The 20,060-nt window shown below is 38.1% G+C and overlaps 1 protein-coding gene across 1 annotated transcript in view; it reads left to right on the top strand.

Annotated features, from left to right (window-relative positions):
- The window catches only part of SLC12A8 (solute carrier family 12 member 8), a 1,470,733-nt gene that overhangs the window by 515,548 nt on the left and 935,125 nt on the right, over positions 1-20,060 (top strand). The window contains exon 4 of the mRNA XM_044075012.1: positions 14,749-14,980. Coding sequence (XP_043930947.1) covers positions 14,749-14,980 — 232 coding nt within the window. The remainder of the gene's footprint in view (positions 1-14,748; positions 14,981-20,060) is intronic.

Raw genomic sequence — 20,060 nt, 5'->3', positions numbered from 1 at the left:
CCTATTCACTGCCAAGAACATGCTGCTTGGCTAAGTCACATTGTTCATGAATTATTCAGTCATCTTAAGATACCTAAATCTAAACTGGTCAATTACCAATAATTCATCCCTTCTTAACATCTGTGGCTTTACACAACTAATAAACACTCCTACTCAATACAGCAAATCAACACATAAGGAATCTGTCATAGAATGAATAGTGAACTCTGACCCACGTTGTATATCTTTACTAGGACTTCTCCCTGATATGTTAAGTGACAGTTGCTCTGTGTCATTAGGCACACAAAAAATGATCCAAAACATCCCAGTACAATCTTGTAAGTAACCTATCCACGTTCAACAAAGATAACTTAATATCCCCAGATGGGCAATTGGAAAATATTAAAAACACTTCCACTGGACAAAGCAACTAAACCCTTCAATAGGATTTTCTCAACATCCTTAACCAACAAACTCCAGTCAAGAGAAAAAGTCTCTTAGCTCCTTAGTTAAACCTTCAAACCAAGTAGTTCATGAGACAAGGGTGCAAAGCTTAGAGAACTTGTCAAACGAACAAAACACCCCTAAATTACTGACTTTATTGTCACTCCATATTACCTTTAAGAAAAACTGCTATATCAGTTCACAACAAACTCACTCCCCTAACTAGGCAATTTTGACCCCTCACACGCAAAAAAAAAAAAAAAAAAAATCTAATGTGGACTCCTCTGTCCCAGTATATGGAAACAATCTCAAATTATTCCACTACATAAAGATGGCAATTTCACAGAGCTTACTAACTATAATGCATGGACCTTGCCATACCAAATAGAACTAAGATGCTCTCCTCCAAAAAAAAATAAGCCAATCTGGTGGTCCCCAGCCATCAATAAGTTCTACAAAAGAAGGAAGAAACTGTTGCAGAAAAAAATGAAATCACAAGACTGGAATACCTCCCTTATCAGTTTCAATGAAAAGTAGAGATCCCTTATTAAATCCTCTAAAGTCAGCTATGAAGGCAGAACTGCGGCTGACACCAAAAACAATCACAAAGCCTTATATAGCTATATCAAAAACTGCAAAGACAATACCCAGATTTGCTCTGAGTTATTGCACAATGGCACCTCCTATACTGATCCAACAGATATAGCCAACATACTGAATGACAGATTCAATGCCAACTTTACCACTCTTCCTCCCCCCCCCCCAGGGCTTATCACAATACCAGAAGAAAGCCTAGTACCCACCATTTCTGTGGCACAGGTAAAAGCTGCATTGTACAAAGCCAAGAATACAGCATCCATGGTACTTGATAATATTCCTGGCTGCATCCTACATGAGCTACAAAACGAACTGGAACCACATCTGTGTGCCCTGTTCAATCACAGCCTTACCTCAGGCTAAGTTCCTAATGAATGGCGCACTGCTACAGTCATCCTGCTCCATAAAGGGGGAGTAACTCCAAACCCTGGGAACTATCATCCCATTAGCCTGACAAGTCTGGTATGCAAAGCAATGGAGCGCATCATCATGGATGTGCTTAACAAAGATACAGGCAATCTCCAAACTCTTGACCCCACACAGTTTGACTTTGTCAAGGGGACATCCTGCCTGCTGAATCTGGTTGACTTCTTTGAGGCAGTCACCAAGTCTGTGGATGAGGGTAAGGTAGCGCATACAGCCTACCTCGAGCTGGCCAAGGCCTTTGATACCGTTCCCCACTCTGGTATCATTGATAAGCTCACCAAACTAGGCATCAATCCTTACATCACTAGCTGGGTTGCAAATTGGCTGACAGACAGGACCCACAGAATGAAAGTTGGGGATTCCAAGTCAGACTGTCGATCAGTCATGAGTGGAGTCCCACAGGGCACGGTCCTGGGCCTTCTCCTGTTTGGCATCTACTTCTCAGAAGTCCAGGCCAACACAGATGGACTCTGGCTGACCAAGTTCACTGATGACTGCAACTCCCCAGGTATGCAGACATCCTACAAAAGGGCCTTTCTGAGACCAATGATTGGTGTTGGAACCATGGCCTGAAGCTTAATGCCAAAAAATGCGTTATCATCCACTGTGGAAAAAGCTCAGTTCCCATGAATTGCCATGTGGATGGGAGCCCACTGAACACTGATGGAGCCATAAGAGATCTGGGCACCCAGGTCAACAGCCACCTCACCTTGAACCAGCACATTGCCACTGTGGTCAGAAAGTCCTTCTACGTGGCACATCTTATAACCAAAGGTTTCGCATCCAGGAAGTTAGATGTCATCATCCCTCTCTACTCATCCCTCATTAGACAATCATCGAATATAACACCCCATTTGGCATGTACCTGACCAGACACTTACAAAAGCTGGAGAGGCCACAAAAGTACGTCACAAAAAGAATCCTAGGCCTTAAACAAATGTCCTACATGGAGAGACTCAAGAAACTTCAGGTGTTTTCATTCTCTTATCATCTGCTTAGAGGTGATATCTGCTTGACTTACAAAGTTATGTCCAATACACCCCTACTTGAAATGCTACAGCTAAAGAAATCCAAATCCCTAGTGTCACATGCTCCAGAGATCACAACCTCATTGCCATAATTAACAGAACATGCTGGAGGGACAGGTTCATCTCCCAAAGACTGCCCATAGTTTGGAATAAGCTTCCCATTCATGTCAAGCAGAGCACCTCACTGGCCCTCTTCATAGAGAAATCTTGATGAGTGGATGGGTAACAGAAAGTTCACTCCAGGAATCATTCCAGTTGCCCTACTGGATATGGGCAGTGTGAGGTAGCATCGAGTGTTACTTCACATGGTGCCTGGGCAATTTTTATTTTTGGGCTAGGCTTGTAAAGGCTCCAAGGCCATTAGCCTAGTACACACCTATGAACCTATAAACATTTTAGCTGTTCTTCCCTTTTTAAAATCTTAGAGAAATGCATTTACTTGCAACTACCCCAATATCTCATTAATAATAGCCTGCTGTCTCCAGCTTAACATGTCTTTTGTCCTAATCATAGCAATGACACAGCATTATTGGCATTTGTACTTATAAGAAATGACAGTAAGCTAGTCTGAGCATTATTTGTATATCTCTGAAAGACATGTATTGTGTTACATCAACATTCAGAAGCAGACTTTCTGAACTTGTCCTTTTCAGTTTAGCTGTCTTATAGTTTGTTAGGTATTCTAGTAACAGAACTTAGTCAAGTGGTAAAACGCTACTCAGCCTGCTTACCAGTAACTATAACTGCACATCAAGAATTAGTTTTCAGCCCAGTACTATTTAATGTCTGTAACCATTGTAACCTTGGGATGCTGTCCACCAAGAAACCTTCACTCAAAAGACCTTGACTTCGTCACAACAGCAAAACCATACAATGCCTTTGACAATGCCATCTTCTAAATATACATCTTTAAGCAGCGGAACCAAATTCAAATAGTTAACTTAAAGAGCTTTAAGATGCATTTAACCTTTCACTACCATGCAAACCGGCTCTGCCATTGTACTTATCCTTCAGGTTAGACCTGCCAATCTCTTTTCTTCCTCCTGTCCTTCATATGATTTTACCTAATAATCTTGTTTACTAACCTCGTTGTGTATGCACTTGAGACAGGCTATTATTTCAAAATGTTGCATGTCTGCAGTAATCTGATGTCTAGTAAATTAATCAAGTCAAGTGAATACGTTGCATGTTTTGGTGTCCATCTATGTGTTGCATGCACTGCTCCTTTAGGTTTTCATGTTTTCATATTTGCTGCATGCTATGTTTTTGTAAAAAAAAAAAAAAAAAAGATTAAATATAAATAATCATACTGGACATAAATACTTTTGTAAGGGACTGCTTGCCCGGTTGTGCTTTCCTGCCCAAATGCAAATAAATAAATAAAAGCATTAGTAAAAGAAAACAAAAGTGAGTTCACCGAGTCCAGACTAAAATCGGTTTATGTCAGACAGTAGGATTTTTACCTCAAAAATGTCTTTAAACTTCTCAAAAATGTTTTTAAACTTAGGAGTGTGTTATGGTAAATAAGGAGTTTGTTATGGTAGCTAAGAATATGTGAGAAGAGACTAAACTAACGATAGTACAAAAACTGAGAAATTGGAATCTCTGTTTTATGGATGTGGATAGCAAGATACAAACAGTGAAAATGTTTCAAGTTACTTTAACTTTGTACACACGTCAGGCTATTTTTATCAACCAGATGAGAAGTTGTGGATAGCAATTAATAAAGAGATGGGGGATTTTATCTGGGAGAGGAAGATGGCAAGAGTCAAGTGGAATAAACCGATTCTTCCAGTTGAACTAGGTGGTTTGGGATTACCTAATTTGAAGGGATATTTCAGAGCTACAGAGTTAAGGTTCCTAATACATAGCACAAGCAGAAAGCTATTTAAACTGGAAAGAGATGATGATGAAACAGGGTAGTGCTCATGAAATAGAGAGAATGGAATTTTGGATGCAGATCCTTAAAGAGAATAACAATAGTCATACATAATATATTCATAAAGTAGCAGAAAGTATTCTAAGAACTAAGCCAACACGAGAATGGAGAAAGGAGATTCTGCCATTAGAGATGACAGCAATTAAGGGTACAGGGACTAAGCAGGAGGGTGGATGGAATTTACTGGAGAAAATTGGCAAAGGAACCAATGTACTGGGAGCAACTAATTAGAGAGGGGAAAGGTAGTGGAATGGGAAGAGGCCAATAATACATTTGGACTGCAAGCTAGATCTTACCTTTCCTATCAAGGATTGATATCAGCGTATAAGCAAAGAAAAAGGAATAGGAGGATCCTAAGTTGAAAGACCAGCACTGGTAGAGGTTTTAGTTGAATCTAGAGCAGAAGCTGCTGTTTAAAAAAGGGATAATTAGTAAGGCATATGAAGTATTGCATGGTAACTATAGGAGTCAATCAGAGGAGGTTAGAAAGGATTGGGAAGAGAGACTGGATAAGCAATTCACAAAGAAACATGAGAGGATATACTGTATGTATGGCTCCCAAATATGCAACAAAGTGTAGAAGATTTAGAATTTTTGCTTGGAAGTGTTTGAATAGGTAATTTTATAAATCAAGAAGAGTCCAAAGAATTTTTCCTCTGGTAGATTGCAAAGTTGTTGGTGTGAAAGGGAAGAAAGAGGTAATTCGAACATATTTTTGGGAGTGTAATGAGCTGGCAAACTTAATAAATTCCCTGCTGACTACTCTGTCAGAAATACTGGGTGAGCAAATTGGTATAGCTAAGGAAATTATTTTTTGAGCTGTGATACAGGATCTGAATTGCTTAGATATAGTAAGGCCTTGCTGGTTTAATTCTAGTGGCTGCCAAAAAAAGAAATTACTAGAAAATGAAAATCTAAGTCTAAACCAACAGTATTAGAAGTAGTGAATATAGTAAAAGAGGGAAAATAATTGGAAGTGGGATCTTTAGGAAAGGGTAGGAGCAAATTACTTAGAAAAAATGGGAATTGTGGCAGCAATACATCCAGAATAATGTTTTGGAGGAGGAATGAGGTTTAAAGGCGGGAATTGAATGAGGTATGTAATGTTTGATTGACAATGACTGTATACAAAATTATATGTGATATATAATGTTTGCAACTGAAAATATGCCAATATGGTTTGTTTTCATTTATATAAATGTATGCTTGCCTGTGCCATAAGTGATAATTTAACAAATATATTTTTTGTTAAAAACATGTCTTTATACTCAACACACTTAAATTACTGCTTGTATATAAAGTTAAAACAAATCAAAATGCACATAAGTGCCTTATAATCAGTTTCCATTCACATTTAAAGATATGCCTTTTGTTTAACACCCTTTAATTTAATCTAGGGTTTGATTGTAAACCTATAGTTTAATTCAGGGACATGGTAGACACCTAGCATAGTCTGCTCCAAAATTCCATTACTTACAATTGGCAGTATCACCCACCATGACATGCATACAAAAAACACTAACCATTGAAGACTGCACTGTTGAAACAATAAATGAAGATTAAACACAAGCACTACAATATCATCACGAAGAGAAGGTTGAATGTGTTTCAGCAGATCAAATCAAAATTAAATCAGCACAATTTAATAAAGAACAAATAAAATCCTTCAAACAACAGGATGTAAATCATCACAAACAAACAGAATGAGCGTTTTTGGCTATGCCTTCATCGGATTCTGTTCACACTAAAACACCTCCCTTTTTATACTGTTGCTAATCCAATCAAGTCATCTCCTGAGCTTCCTTCTTTTCAATATAGGTTTTAGTAGTTGCATATAATATGTTGTTAGTTCTACAATCCACATATGTCTTTAAATTGCTCTTCCTGTTTGTTTGTGAGGATTTACATCCTGTTTTTAGGATTTTATTTGTTCTTTATTAAATTGTACTGGTTTTATTCTGATTTTATCTGCTGAACATGCATTCTACTCTCTCTTTGTGGTGATATTGCAGTCTTCTTCTTTCGGCTTTTTCTGGTTAGGGGTCACCACAGCAGATCACCTGTCCTGTCATAATTGGCAGTAGAGTTTTATGGTGTCAAGTTACCAGCCCAACGTCCAACCTTCCACGGAAGGCACACATACCTACGGCCAATTTAGAGTGTCCAATCCACCTACAGCATGTCTTTGAGATGTCGGAGGAAACCGGAGCACCCAGAAGAAATCCACGTGACCACAGGGAGGACATGCAGACTCCACACAGAAGGCATCCCAGCTGAGGATCGAACTGGAGAGCCTCTTGCTGTGAGATGACAATGCTAACTGCTGCACCGCTGTGGCCACCCTCATGGTGATATTGCAGTGCTTGGTTTAATCTTCAACCATTACATTAATGGTCTTTGTAAAATATGTATCAGGTCTTCATTGCTTTGCAGTGAAAAGAAAGTTTGCTTCTTTCTGTTTATATGCACATATCTGACTAAAGTGTTTTTCTTAATGGGCATCATATATTCCTTTATAAGTTTCTTGAAGCAGCTTATGGTTTAATGATATACACTTCTTTGCATGAGAAAATACCAGTATAAAAACATTTTCAGTGCAACATGAGGTACATTTCTTTAGAAAAAATGTGTATTATCCATAAATGAATATGCAAAAACATCTCCTTCCTTAATATATTTGTATGAGGAGCATCCATAAAATGTGTGCATGCCTTATTTATTGACCCTCTCACTTTAAAATTTTTTTTATGTATCAGTAAGTCCTTCAGGTTATGATTCTTTATGATTCCATAAGTTCACTAGCCATTTCATGATTTACAGAAACCATATTCCCATGATTCCATAGTTGTGTAGCAGTGTAGAAAGCAAATGGGTACAGCAGTTTTGCACAGTGATCATGCTGTTTCTAAATAAAACTGACCCTCATTTGGTCCTAACAGATTCATAGATTCATAGTTGAATACTAGGCTAACTGCCTTAAAGGGCTATTTTAAGCCTAGCCGATAACCCAGGTCAGAATCAAACCCTGTAACTTGTGTCTGTGAGTCAAAGACCTTAACCATTATGCCGATCCCACCCAATTATGTCTAATTGTGTTTAAGTAGTTAGAATGGGACTTTAATCATCTATAGAGGAAAAAACTCACAAACTGCCCCTTGTTTGTTCTTGCTGAAAACTTATTGATATCAGCTGTAAAAATAACTTTTCTTCTGCATGTTTTTTAATAAATAAAATTGTGCTCATTTCTTCTGCTTAAGCTGTAGCATAGCACAACATCTAAAAGTGCAAGCATTTCCCATGGCAGGTGTAATTACATTTTAAATTAACACTTCATTTCTTCAGATATTGTGTAAATTGGTATAATTCAGACTCCTTGCCAGTCCAGACCTCAGTATCATTATCTCTGGCTAAACTACATTCTGTCTCTATCAAAGGTCCCACTGGAACTCAACGTCCTTTCTTTTCTCAACAGAATTACCTAGGATTGCTATACTGAACTTAAACATAGCTAATAAAATATCTTATATTCCAACAGTTGAAGCACGATGGCAACTGATTTAAGTTTGTTAGTATTAACATTGGATATGCATTGTCTGTTGCAACTCCGCTATCTGTACATAATACAGTGTCACTACTGGTTGGTGAAAATAAGATTCTTAGATTCATCCACCTTTTTATCAGTGAAAAGCATCAATGCCCTACCATGCAAAATGCAAAATTGTTGCCACTTAACTGCTAGGACTTCGTTTTTACTAAATACTTTTACCTTTCAAATTACTTAAGTGTTGCCCTCAGTCTGGCTCAGTTTCTGTTCATAAATTATCTGGAGTATTCAAGACAGTTTCTGCCAAAGTTATATTCTATTACTTCACAGTTCTCTATAATCATTCCGTTAAGGAAGGACATATTGGTTTTGTATGGAGAGAGACTGTGCTCATAAGTAGAAATGTCTGTCTCCTTAAGCAGTTGTCTTCCACTATTTTATCACCTCATTTTGAAAATGTGCGTAAACAGCTTTATTAGCACCTTATGGGCAATAACTTTGACTCTAATTGTCAGCATGGATTCAGTCCTAGTCATGAGCTAGCAACAACTTTGTAGGATATAGTGGAGTTTGAATACACTTAACAAGTAAGGCTTTATGTTCTCTTTTTCTGAATCTATCCAAAGATTCATTGTTGTCGGCCACAAATTTCTGCTTACTTCTTTCTGTATCTATGAGACATCCTTAAGTGACAGTAGATATTTTGCTACTAAAGTGGAAGGTACAACTCAGTCTGTCAAATGTGTATAGCGATTTATTTTCATTTGTAGGTTTCACTCTTGGTGTATCAATGCACTTGTTCTCTGTTACTTCTTTCCTTCAGTAATGTGGCAGCACACTTTGGTGATGTTATGCTGGTTTATTGTGGTGATTGTTCTGCAGTGCTCTTTGCAACTGATATGAATTCCATAGTTTGAAACAGATTGCAGCAGATGTATAAACAGAAGAACCTCAAACAGGCTTCACATCAGTACCATTCTTGTAATTGCATCAATTTTCTAAAATGGTGAAGAGCTTTGTGGTAGCAAGCTCCTCAGGACAGAACAGACTTCTCTGTTCCTAGTAACAGTCTCCAGCTCATCCTGTGAGATCCCCAGGCATTCCCAGGACAGTTGAAAGATACAATCTTTCCAGTGCATTCTTTTTTTTTTCCTCAAGTACTTTTATTAAATTTTAAAATGAATACAAGAACATAATATGAAATAAGAAACATACATTTTGATAATTTCAGTAACAACAAACCAACAAAATAAAACTATTTGCACAGGTGTCTAACCATATAAGTAACTTTGAGATCTGCAAATAAACAATTTTAAATCATAATGTGTTATAGTCTATTTTCTCCAATATCTCCACTACTTTTAACCAAGTATTGTGGTATGAAGTGATTCTTACAGTTCTCATCTTGACAGTAGCTATTTCTATTCCAGAACCATTAATGCCAAGATCTTGAATTCTTTAAATGTAGGAGAAGTCTCAGTCAACCAATTCTTGGTGATTATCTTACAGGCAATAGATAATAAAGTCCATAAAAGAGGATACTTTTGTCCAGAACACATTTGGTATATCTCCACTGCATTCTTGATTCACCTTAGGGCCCCCTCCCAGAGACTTGCACCTGATATACCTCTTACAGATGGTGACCAGGAGGGCATCTACACTGCGTGTTCAGACTACTGTAACTAGTTCCTCTTATTCCAGAAGAGTAGTGTTTCTAATTTGAGGTTTTTCTGACTTACTAAGCTCCTCACTTTGTCACAGAGGTTGAACCCATCAGCCTTGTGAAGCAATTTCATTTATGGTACTTTTATCCACAAACTCATTAATTTGGTCACTACCCGAAGCACATGACCAAAGCTGAAGACTGACCTACAATGACTGGTAAAATGATAACTTTGTCCCAGGACCCAGATCCTACTTCATCAACACAGTCCGCTCCAATGCCCATTGTACTGCCATATGTGTACCTCCTCACCAGTTTATCTCCTGATGCCCATTAAACTCACTAATAATCAAGACCTGCAGTACATAAACACTTCCATGTGAGACAGCTGCTTCCTTCTTATCTACATAGAGCAGTCTACTGACTTCTGGGAAAGAACAATCATTTCTGATTTGGTGATATTGATTCTCATTCCAGCTGCTTCACACTTGACAAGGAGCTGTTCAAGGGCATGCAGGATATCCCAGTAACTTGAGGCCGAGAAGAAAGCATGAACTTCAGGCAACAGGGATGCAAACTTGTCATTTTGAAATTAGTTCCTGTCCAAACCTTGGGTATGCCTCGACATTCTGTCCAAAAAAAAATTACAAAGAGCAAGGGAGACAATGAATGTTTTCAACTTAATGCCAAGAATATTTACATAAATTTTATTCTGCAAATAGAGGGACTAAAAGACACATAGCAGCAAGCCTGGAACTCCATATTGTTTTAATACATCCTGCAAGACATTCTGGAAGATACACAAATCCCTAGGTCCAGGAAATGCATTAGATAGAATTGGTAAACTCCCTTGCCTCCTCCATATTCATACAAAGAGTTAATACAGTGTTCCATGGGCAAGACATGATCTGTATTTCTGCTCTTGCAGCAAAGCCTTGACTGTGGGACAGAATCTCCAATCCAGCATTGTGCCATTCACTTTCCCATTAAGGTTAAAGAGGATGATCTCTCTTGTTACTGGAAGACAACTTCCTGTCTCCCTTTTTAAAAATGTGTAACACCCCCCCCCCCATTTGCCAACCCAGAGGTACTGTTCTTCATTCCATACAACATTAAAAGCGATTAGTAAATATGGTACCCTCACAATATCCATTATCTACAACATTTCTGGATGAATTTCATACAGTCTTCCAGTCCTGCTGCTGAAGTGTTTACTCAGTGCACTGACCTAATCTACAAAAATTGACCCAGTATCACCACTTGCTTCTGGCAGCACTTCCCCAAAGTTCAGGAGTTCCTGATAGCATTTGTGCTACCCAACAAGAATATCCCATTTCAGGTCAGCATCTTTTCATCCTTGGTGAGAACACCCTTGACAAAATGTCAGCCGTTGTTCTGAATTACTTGATGAATTGCCAACCCATATCTTTCTTAGTTAATGACTTTGCTTCTCATACCCAACCATTATCTTGATAAATCTAATCTCAGTGGGCAGTACCTCCATTAAAGAAGCTACCTCTATTAATTTGGGATAATTATCTAGAATATGGCAAGCTTGTTATTTCTATAGTCAAAAGTGATCAGAAAAAAAGAAGCATGTATACAGAGCCACAGTATTATTATTCTTAAATGAATGCTGCACCAGTGCCTCCATGTACTTTATCCCCTCTCTTTTATACTTTACACATATATTCAGAAGTCTGCAGATACCAGTTTTCAACAAATGTGACCAGAGATACCGTTGTATTGGATTGTCATATTTGATGTTATTCATCATAATAAAACTACTCACTAGTCTTCATGACTTCTAAGCTGATGATGACCGGAGTTCAACAACAACTTTCATTCTTTTCTCTGAAATTTGCCCATAAGCTTCATATCCCCTAAACTGCCCATTAGTTCAAGGTGTCCTTAGATTGTGTAACCCACACCATTGCCTTATCTCCCATCTTGTTATGCTTATATTGTTCCTGAGTTTAGAAAATACTTTGGATTTGCTAGGTATCCCATTTATGTGGGAATTTTATGAAGTATGGGGTTGGGAAGGTGGCCTAATGGTTAAGGTGTTTGCCTTACAAACAGAAGGTGCAGGGTTTGAGTCTCTATATGAGGATAATTAGCTGGGGCTAAATGGCTCGCAAGGTCAGTTAGCCTAGTACTAACCTATGAACCTATGAACCTATAAATTATCACTTCTTCATAGGTCTCTGGGGAAATTGTGCTGTAATGTACACTGGGAATTTATTTGCTATTGAGTGGTAATGTCTTTGTGCTATAGCATGAGTGTGTGCTAGGAATTTATTTACTGTTAATTGAGTTTCCATGCATGTGTGGCTTTACATGAATGTGTGTATTGCTGCATTTTGCTAGCTATGGTCTGAACAATGTCTGTAATAGTATCTGCCCCCTAATGTTATGCTGTTATTAGCTATCGGCTACAAATATATTGTAGATCACTGATATAGTGTATAGTTTGTATTTGTCACATGTGCCATTGTAAACCACATTTAATTGCTATTATTTTTCTGTTTTTTCCTTACTATGTCATCATGTCTGTCTCTACTTAGTTTTGCAAACTTGTCTTGTTTTTTGATATTCTGTTGTTTTGGAGCTTTTATCACCAGGACACATTTTTGATTAACAAATATAAATTTGTAAAGAATGAATGAATGAATGAAAAATAAATAACCAGAAATCAGTTTTGTTTTATTGCATTTACATATGATAAAGGATTTTATTTCCTTTTCACAGATTCAATATTGAATAGTGTGAAGTACCTCCTATACAAATTCTTTATTCACCCTTATTAATGCAGAATTAATTTGTTTGTGCCTCTATATGTCTCATTTTAGTATTTTATCTGATTCAAGCAAAGTATTTTAACCCAATAAAAGAATGCGTAGGAGTAACTATCCCTATACATGGCTGTGGACTTTGGGGTGAGTGTGTTCCCTGACAAACTGAGGACCACAGAAAATAGTACTGATGATGATCTTTCTTTCTTTCTTTCTTTATACTTCAGAGCAGCAAGTAACTCCAGTGTGTGCATTCAGTTGTTTTGTTATCCTGTTGTATAGAATATACCTCCTTTGTAATATGCTACGACGCCACCACTTGTTGTCATGCCCTAATTTATCTTGCTGTTTTTTTATCATGTTTATGTAAAACCATTGCTTTGTTCACTACCTCATGGTCTTTGAGGAGAGATTTACATCCATCATATCACCCACTAGGATTTATGAATGACCTCCAGTCCTGAGATGGCTGGCAAAGGAAGAAATGTTGAATGTTTGATAAGCAGCTCTCTTTGTAGATGGATGATTAAGGTGACGATTATACCTGACCCTCCAGTCAATAAAAGCTAGTGAGTGACAGGATGAGAGAGGGAGAAAGACATAGTAATAGTGACACAACTATGCCTCCAATGTGCTCATGTCTTTATGTGTTATTATTCTAAGCTGAGGGTTACAGAGACCAAAGCCCATAGTGCATTCAATAAAGAAGACAGGTTTCAGGCCGGTAGTGTTATATTAGAGGCAATGGCCATAGTCCCTGAAGTTTTCTCTTAAAGTATTAAAAGCACTCCAGTGCTCATTTTCTCTGTTACAGTCTTGATAACATTTCCCTGTGTTGGTCCCACTGGGCTGTTCCTAATTCCTTGTTGTTATATACTTGTAACTATGATGTTTCTCTTAGAAACGGCCATAATGTTCTTCTGCAGTACCACTATCATACTGAAATCTCAGCCCCTTCCTTCACTCCTTAAAGCAATCTGAATGCATCCATTTAATGAGTTTCTGCATTCAGACGCAGGCATCTGAGAACTGACTTGTACTGAAGCCAAAGGCTCATTTAATCAGTACAGTTTATCTTTGGAGAGGGGGGATGCTACAGTGCATTTTGTTTAATGAGCTTTAATTAAGTTTTGAAACATTAATTGAAGATGAGAGTTATAACAATGAAGCTGCATGAGCCTTAAAATGTGTACAGTTACATAGCTTTTTATTAATATTTTGTATAGTGTTAACATTCTTTTTTATGCTAATTAGCTCTCACTGTGTCATTCTGCTGTTTGTTTCAAAAGGCTGATTTTATATTCATTGAGTAAATAATTGTCCTTACAGTCATTAACATTGGCTGACGCTCTGTCTATAAGACAGATTCATAAGAAGAATGTATGGAAAATTTGATGTAATCATAGCAACAAACTGAAATACACACACACACACACACACATATATATATATATATATATATATATATATATATATATATATGCACATACACACACACACACACACACACACACACACACACACACACACACACACACACACACACACCACACATCATGCACGTCCAATGATGATAACTGTGATTATTTAGAATTGAGGCTTGTGTACTAAGTAACATTTTATGTTCTCAAAAGGGATTTTGCAGTTAATACGCAAAATTGGCTTTTGAGACTTGAGCTGACAATTTCAATATGCATGCTTAAGTTAGTGTTAATGTGGTGCTGAATGCTGAAAACTAGCAGTAATGACTTGTAAGTTTTGAAATTTGCAATATTTTGACAACCAGTTTCCAGTATACGTATTATTTTATATCACGTCAGACATATGTAATTTTCTAGCATATAAACATACTTCTTTTGCATACTGATATGTCACTGTCCACAGATAACATAACACATCTCCCAACAAAACATCCCCTGCAGACAAGTGCTTGATTTTCTTTGCAACTTTGAATTATCAGATACCCTAACGTCCTTAACACCAATTTTTATCCATGCTTGTTTTGTTTCTTCCCATATTGTACATTTGTTTTTTTCACAGTATTCAGCTCATCATTCATTTTAACTTTTAGGTGTTAATGGACAGTATGTGTTTATTTTGAAGTTATTGCACTATATATAATGCTACATATCTGTATATTACTCCTTTCTCTTTCTTAATGGTATACATAGCGCTGTACATTTGCTATTTCACTATTGTTCTTGATGTGGCTGGTTCAGAAATGAAAATCTATGAGATAGTGTTATGTATATTGTGGAAGAAATGCTTGTTTTATGAAAAGTTCAGTTTTGCAAGAAAAAATATTCTGAGACATTAATAACCATATTTTACAGTGTGTTGGGGGTGCAATGTACGTCACTGGCTTTGCTGAATCTATAGCACAATTGCTTAATTTCACCAATATCTGGGTGGTGAGAGGAATTTCAATTGGAGTGCTGCTGGGACTGCTGGGAATTAACCTCGCCGGTGTGAAATGGATAATCCGACTTCAGCTCTTGCTCTTAGCATTGCTAGCTATTTCTACCCTGGACTTTGTTTTGGGAACATTCACAAAATTGGATCCAGGTAAACCACAGCTTATTAGCTTTATTCTTGTATGTGGCCTGTGATTTTTTTTTTCCTGATCTTGTTACATGTAACTCACAGTCGGGATAAATTAATGTCAGTATGTTTCAGAAAGCTAATCATATCCAGAGCAAGTGAAATAGGACATTAAACAATTTGCTATGGCATGGTTTTATGCAGAAAGCTTGAAGTAGTTGGGCAGTAGTGATATTAGGAATATATGTCCGATAAAAATTTGATAAAACAACAAAAACACTTTTGTGCATATTAGTAAATCCAGTACAATGAAGGTACAGAAGCACAAAGAAGTGAAATATGTTGGATATGGGTATACAATATGCATGGGATTCAAACCCAGGTTTCAAGTTTGGTACCACTACACTATAAACTCTATGCTTATCTGCATCCACTGTTAAGAGGCTGTGGTAGAATAATATTTTTCTTTCTTTGCAGAAACCACTGTTGCTCCTGAGTAATATGAGTGAACTGAACTTCTATGTAGCTCATTTTATCAGTTCTGTTTTTGCCTGCCTTAAAAAAAATTAATGTGCATTTAAGACTGTTGCCCAGATGCGGCAAGTCTTTTATGTTTTCTCCCTTTCCTTATGCCTCAGTTTTCTTATGAGAACATGTTTTGTAATATATTTTCTAAATGATAGACTTTGTCAAATCAGTAATCCAAATGGTTGAAAAGCCAATAGTATCCAGCACTGTAATACCGCCTACGTGGTAGGGTTGTAGTGTGTATGCAGATAGCATTTCAGATTTAGTTTTACTGTAGAATATTTAAATAAAATGTTGATTATAAGGAATTTTCTAATTAAGAAGTTCTTCTTGATTTATGAACTTTGTCTTTAATAAGATTCCATAGTTACTGCAAAATAATGTAGATGACTGTAGTTATTTTGGATGTGAATGCATCGTTACATAATTTTATTAAACCCAAATTTCAATGATATATATATATATATATATATATATATATATATATATATATATATATATATATATGGGTCTACCTGATAACACCGACATGCCAAAACACCGACAACAAAATAACATACACGACAAAACCGAAAGTTCAGAAACACGAAACTTCACATGCCCGACAAACCACAATCCTGACAATCAACAAACCAAATACCTTTCCTGAAAAACACACACACAACACAAGCACACCAAAAACCTTACAAACCTACACTAAACCTTACATACACAACTATCTATGCACTAACCTTAACCCAAACCCTAACCCTAAGGTCCATCACTATCGCACACTTACCTTACCTGCACCCTAACCCTAACTCACTTAATCCGCCCCTAACCCTTAAGTCTGTCACTATCGCACACTTACCTTTCCCGCACCATAACCCACTTAATCCGCCCCTAACCCTCAAGTCCACTATTGCACACTTACCTGACCCACACCCTACCCTAACGTCCACACACTGACCCTAACATCCATTCCTATCGCACACTAACCTTAACATGTCGGTGTTCTCAGCGGCGGGATTCTCACCTTTCGGTCTTCTCCGTTGTCGATCTTCCGGTGTCAGTGCTCTCGTTGTCGGCGTTGTGGACTTTTGGCGTTTTCAGGTAGACCCATATATATATATATATATATATATATATATATATATATATATATATATATATTTGTTTTTACTAGAAATATAGTAGGTCTTACATGATCCAATCTATCTCTTCCAAACAACAAGACTGGTCACTGCAAATGGCCTCACTTCAGCACCTACAAGACTTCTCAAAGCTCAAACACCTCCCCTCGCTCCTTCAGTGTGTTATACTTCCTTTCCTCTATAGATCTAATTTTCTGATGGATCACATTGTAGAGGTGACCCTTGGGACAAGTGCTGTTTGACTAAAACATTATCTTTAGTGGATACTAAATATGTTTTCTGTTGTTCTGTGGCTCAAAAGGTAGTACACTCACCTTTGACACTGGAAGGCCAGAAGGTTGTGGGTTCTATTTCCACTCCAGGTGACCATTGCTGGCACTGTAGTGGAGCAATGGGAGGGTGGGAGATACTACACTCTTGAGCATGCCATCCTTCAAATGAGACATTAAAGTGAGGTCCCATCTGCTTGAGTTGGTGGTAGCTCAGGTGGATATAAAAGATCCTATGGAACCGATCGAAAAGAGTGGAGAAACTTCCTCAATACCCTCAGGAAATTTCCCCTGTTAGCATAAATACCACATCAGGTTTCCCTTGAAAAGAGGCCACTACCCTAGTGGGACTAACTTGGTCAAATAGGATAAATAAAATAAATAAATGAATAGGTTACAGAATTATGGGAGGTTAGTTGGTCCTTGCTTTCTTCCTTAGAATGTGGATAGTTTCATATTTTTTTTCTATTCATCTTGTTCTTTGGCTTTTTTTTTTTCTTCAGGCTACAACCTATGCCTTTTCCATTTCTTTTGTTCAATGTCAATATCTGGTTGTATTCCTTATAAATAGTGTGTTTTTCACACTGTAGTGAGTAGTATTTGATTTTAGAAATTGAACAGTATGTTCGACTGATACTGCTGTTTTAGGGTTAGCAATTGAGCACAATATGGACATGGTCTCTGAATTCAAAAAGTGCAGCAAGTATGGCCACAAGATGCCCACCCCCTCTTCTGGCTACACATGATCTCTGTGTACCATGCCTGGTGGAAATCATTTAGATGCAGATTGTGACATTTCCAAGTGTTCTGGTTGTCACACCCTTCAGAAGCATAGAAACAAGCTGATTTTCAAAGATATTATGACCTCTTGAGTGTAAAATGGAAATAGATAAAAGAAAGAAACACAAGTTAGACAGAAGGACCCTGATGGGCTCCCTTCTCTGAAGGTAGCTAGAGTTGACCCATCTCCTTCCAGGACAGTACAGCTACCCCTGGAGACTGGTTAATTTTCACCCGCTGGGGCCTCACAGCTAGAGGTATCTGTTGTTGTGGATTTCACCCCTAAAGATGAGACTTGGTAGTTTCTTCTAAGCATGGGAGTTATTCAGGTACATAGAAAGGAAACCCTCTTCTGCCTTGTACATGTGGTCATATAGGTCAGTAAAGAGCCTGTTGGTACATTTAGACTGGCAGTATATCATGAAAGCATTTGTCAAGGCCCAGAATTGTTAGGTGTCCCCTTCCTGTTTCTTGGGCAGTGAGAAAAGGAGCCATTACCTCCACTTTGCACCTTCCCAGGGTTCAGTGTCTGTGCTGGACATTCTGGAGATGACTGCAAATTCTGTATCTTTTACATTGGCATCAGTGGTCCTTCTTCCATTGGTGCAAACACCTCCATTGGTACTAGTGGTGTCAACATGCTCTCCTTCAGTTCTAGGGTCCACTATGCACCAGATTATTGACATTAACCAATCAGCAGTGGTGTTCATGGTGATGTCTTCTGTGCCATTCATAATGTCAGCATCATCTGCATTTGGGGAATCAGTAATAAAACCATCCTAGGTGCCATGATTGGTGTTGGCACTGGGACTTAGTGTCATTAACTCAACAATGATGTCTTGAGGGCCATAGTTGGCAGTGGGAATAATGCCATCAGTACTGATGGCCTCTACTCTAGTGGAGGAAGTTTCAGACATGTAGTCACAACAACCTACTATGTTATGAGACATCAGAGGGGTACTCGCAAAATCATCTCTACCCTGAGGCACCTCTCATTTGGAAGTCTTAGACCTTCCATCATCATTATCCTAACAAGACATGGAGCAGAGACAGCATCTGCTGAAGAGTCCTGTTCTGACCACTTGTAAAAAATGTACTCAGAGTGTCCACCAGAAGAAGAGGAAAAATAGACTTCCACTGATTCCCTCCAGATGACCCCAAATTTGAGGAAATCACAGAATTAATAAAACAGAAGGGATGTCCTGTTGATACCACCTTCCCAGAGGAGGATGTCCTGTTGATACCACCTTTCCAGAGGAGGAAAGTCTAAAGGATGCTTTTTAATCACACCAGATCCACATCTTGGGTGGCCCCTCCTGCAGAACGCATGATTAATACTGTCATGAATACAGCCTGATGTGGCCAGGCGTGTTCCACTGGAATTGGGCAAGATCCTTTAGCCTCCAAAGGACAAACATGGTGTAAGGTGTTGGAGTCCACAACCAAAAGAGACCCCCATGAAGAAAGTCCTATAGTCTACCTAACTTGATAGGGATTTCAGGTCTGTGGATCATATAGTGAAATACATTTATGTTTCAGGCACTTTTAACTTTCAGGTCTTATACTGCCTGACACATATTACATGCTTTAAGTGTGATCTATTGGAAAACACTAAATGCTCTGTAAAGGTTTCTTCAGTAATCTGTACTATAAGTTGGAATTGCAGGTGGTAAGAATCTTGTATCATGTCTTACTCTATGAGGCTGGTAAGCATTGCAGTAGATGGGCCATTGAGAAGCACTGGGCACAGGCATTATCTAAGGAGACAGATTCTTTATCAGTACACCCTTTGATATGTTCTGACTGTCTGAAAATCAAGTAAGAGAAATTGCTTAAGAGTGAACAAGAGAGAAAATGCTTGTGGCTGTTGGGGGATGTTATTTACTCTTTAGCAAACCTTTGTTACGAACTAAAAAAGTGCAGAGAACTTTTAGTTTCATAAATCCCCCCCCCCAAAAAAAAAAACCTTTTAGCAAAATTTCAAGCAAAAATTCCAGGGTCAATGGGAATTTCCTGAAAGACACTATCCAGTAGGCAGAGGTGGTCCACAGTAATGTGTGATACCTCAGCAAATAGGGGGAAACCAAGTCTTACCCCCATGTGAGACCTCAGCAGACGTCTTCTGATGCTGTGTGAACATTCTCTGTCTGGTAATCACATGGGAGAAAGCCTTTCAGTGACATGTTTGCATTCCTGTGCAATACCATATGTAGAAATTTTTTTTCTGTTATGCCTTTATAAGGTCAGACATCCCAGATGCTCTTACCTATAAGTGGCCTTCAGGTTTATGGTGTGTATTCCTGTCAACCCCTTTAATAATGAAATTCCAACAGTAAGCAAAATTGTGCAGGGTTTAAGCTCATTTTCATATCCCTGTTCTGGTCCTGACAAGTA

This window comes from Protopterus annectens, chromosome 6.part0 (assembly GCF_019279795.1).
Source record: "Protopterus annectens isolate FY-2018-M chromosome 6.part0, PAN1.0, whole genome shotgun sequence".
Classification (NCBI taxonomy): Eukaryota; Metazoa; Chordata; order Ceratodontiformes; family Protopteridae; genus Protopterus; species Protopterus annectens.
This window is presented reverse-complemented; position numbering and strand designations above follow the sequence as displayed.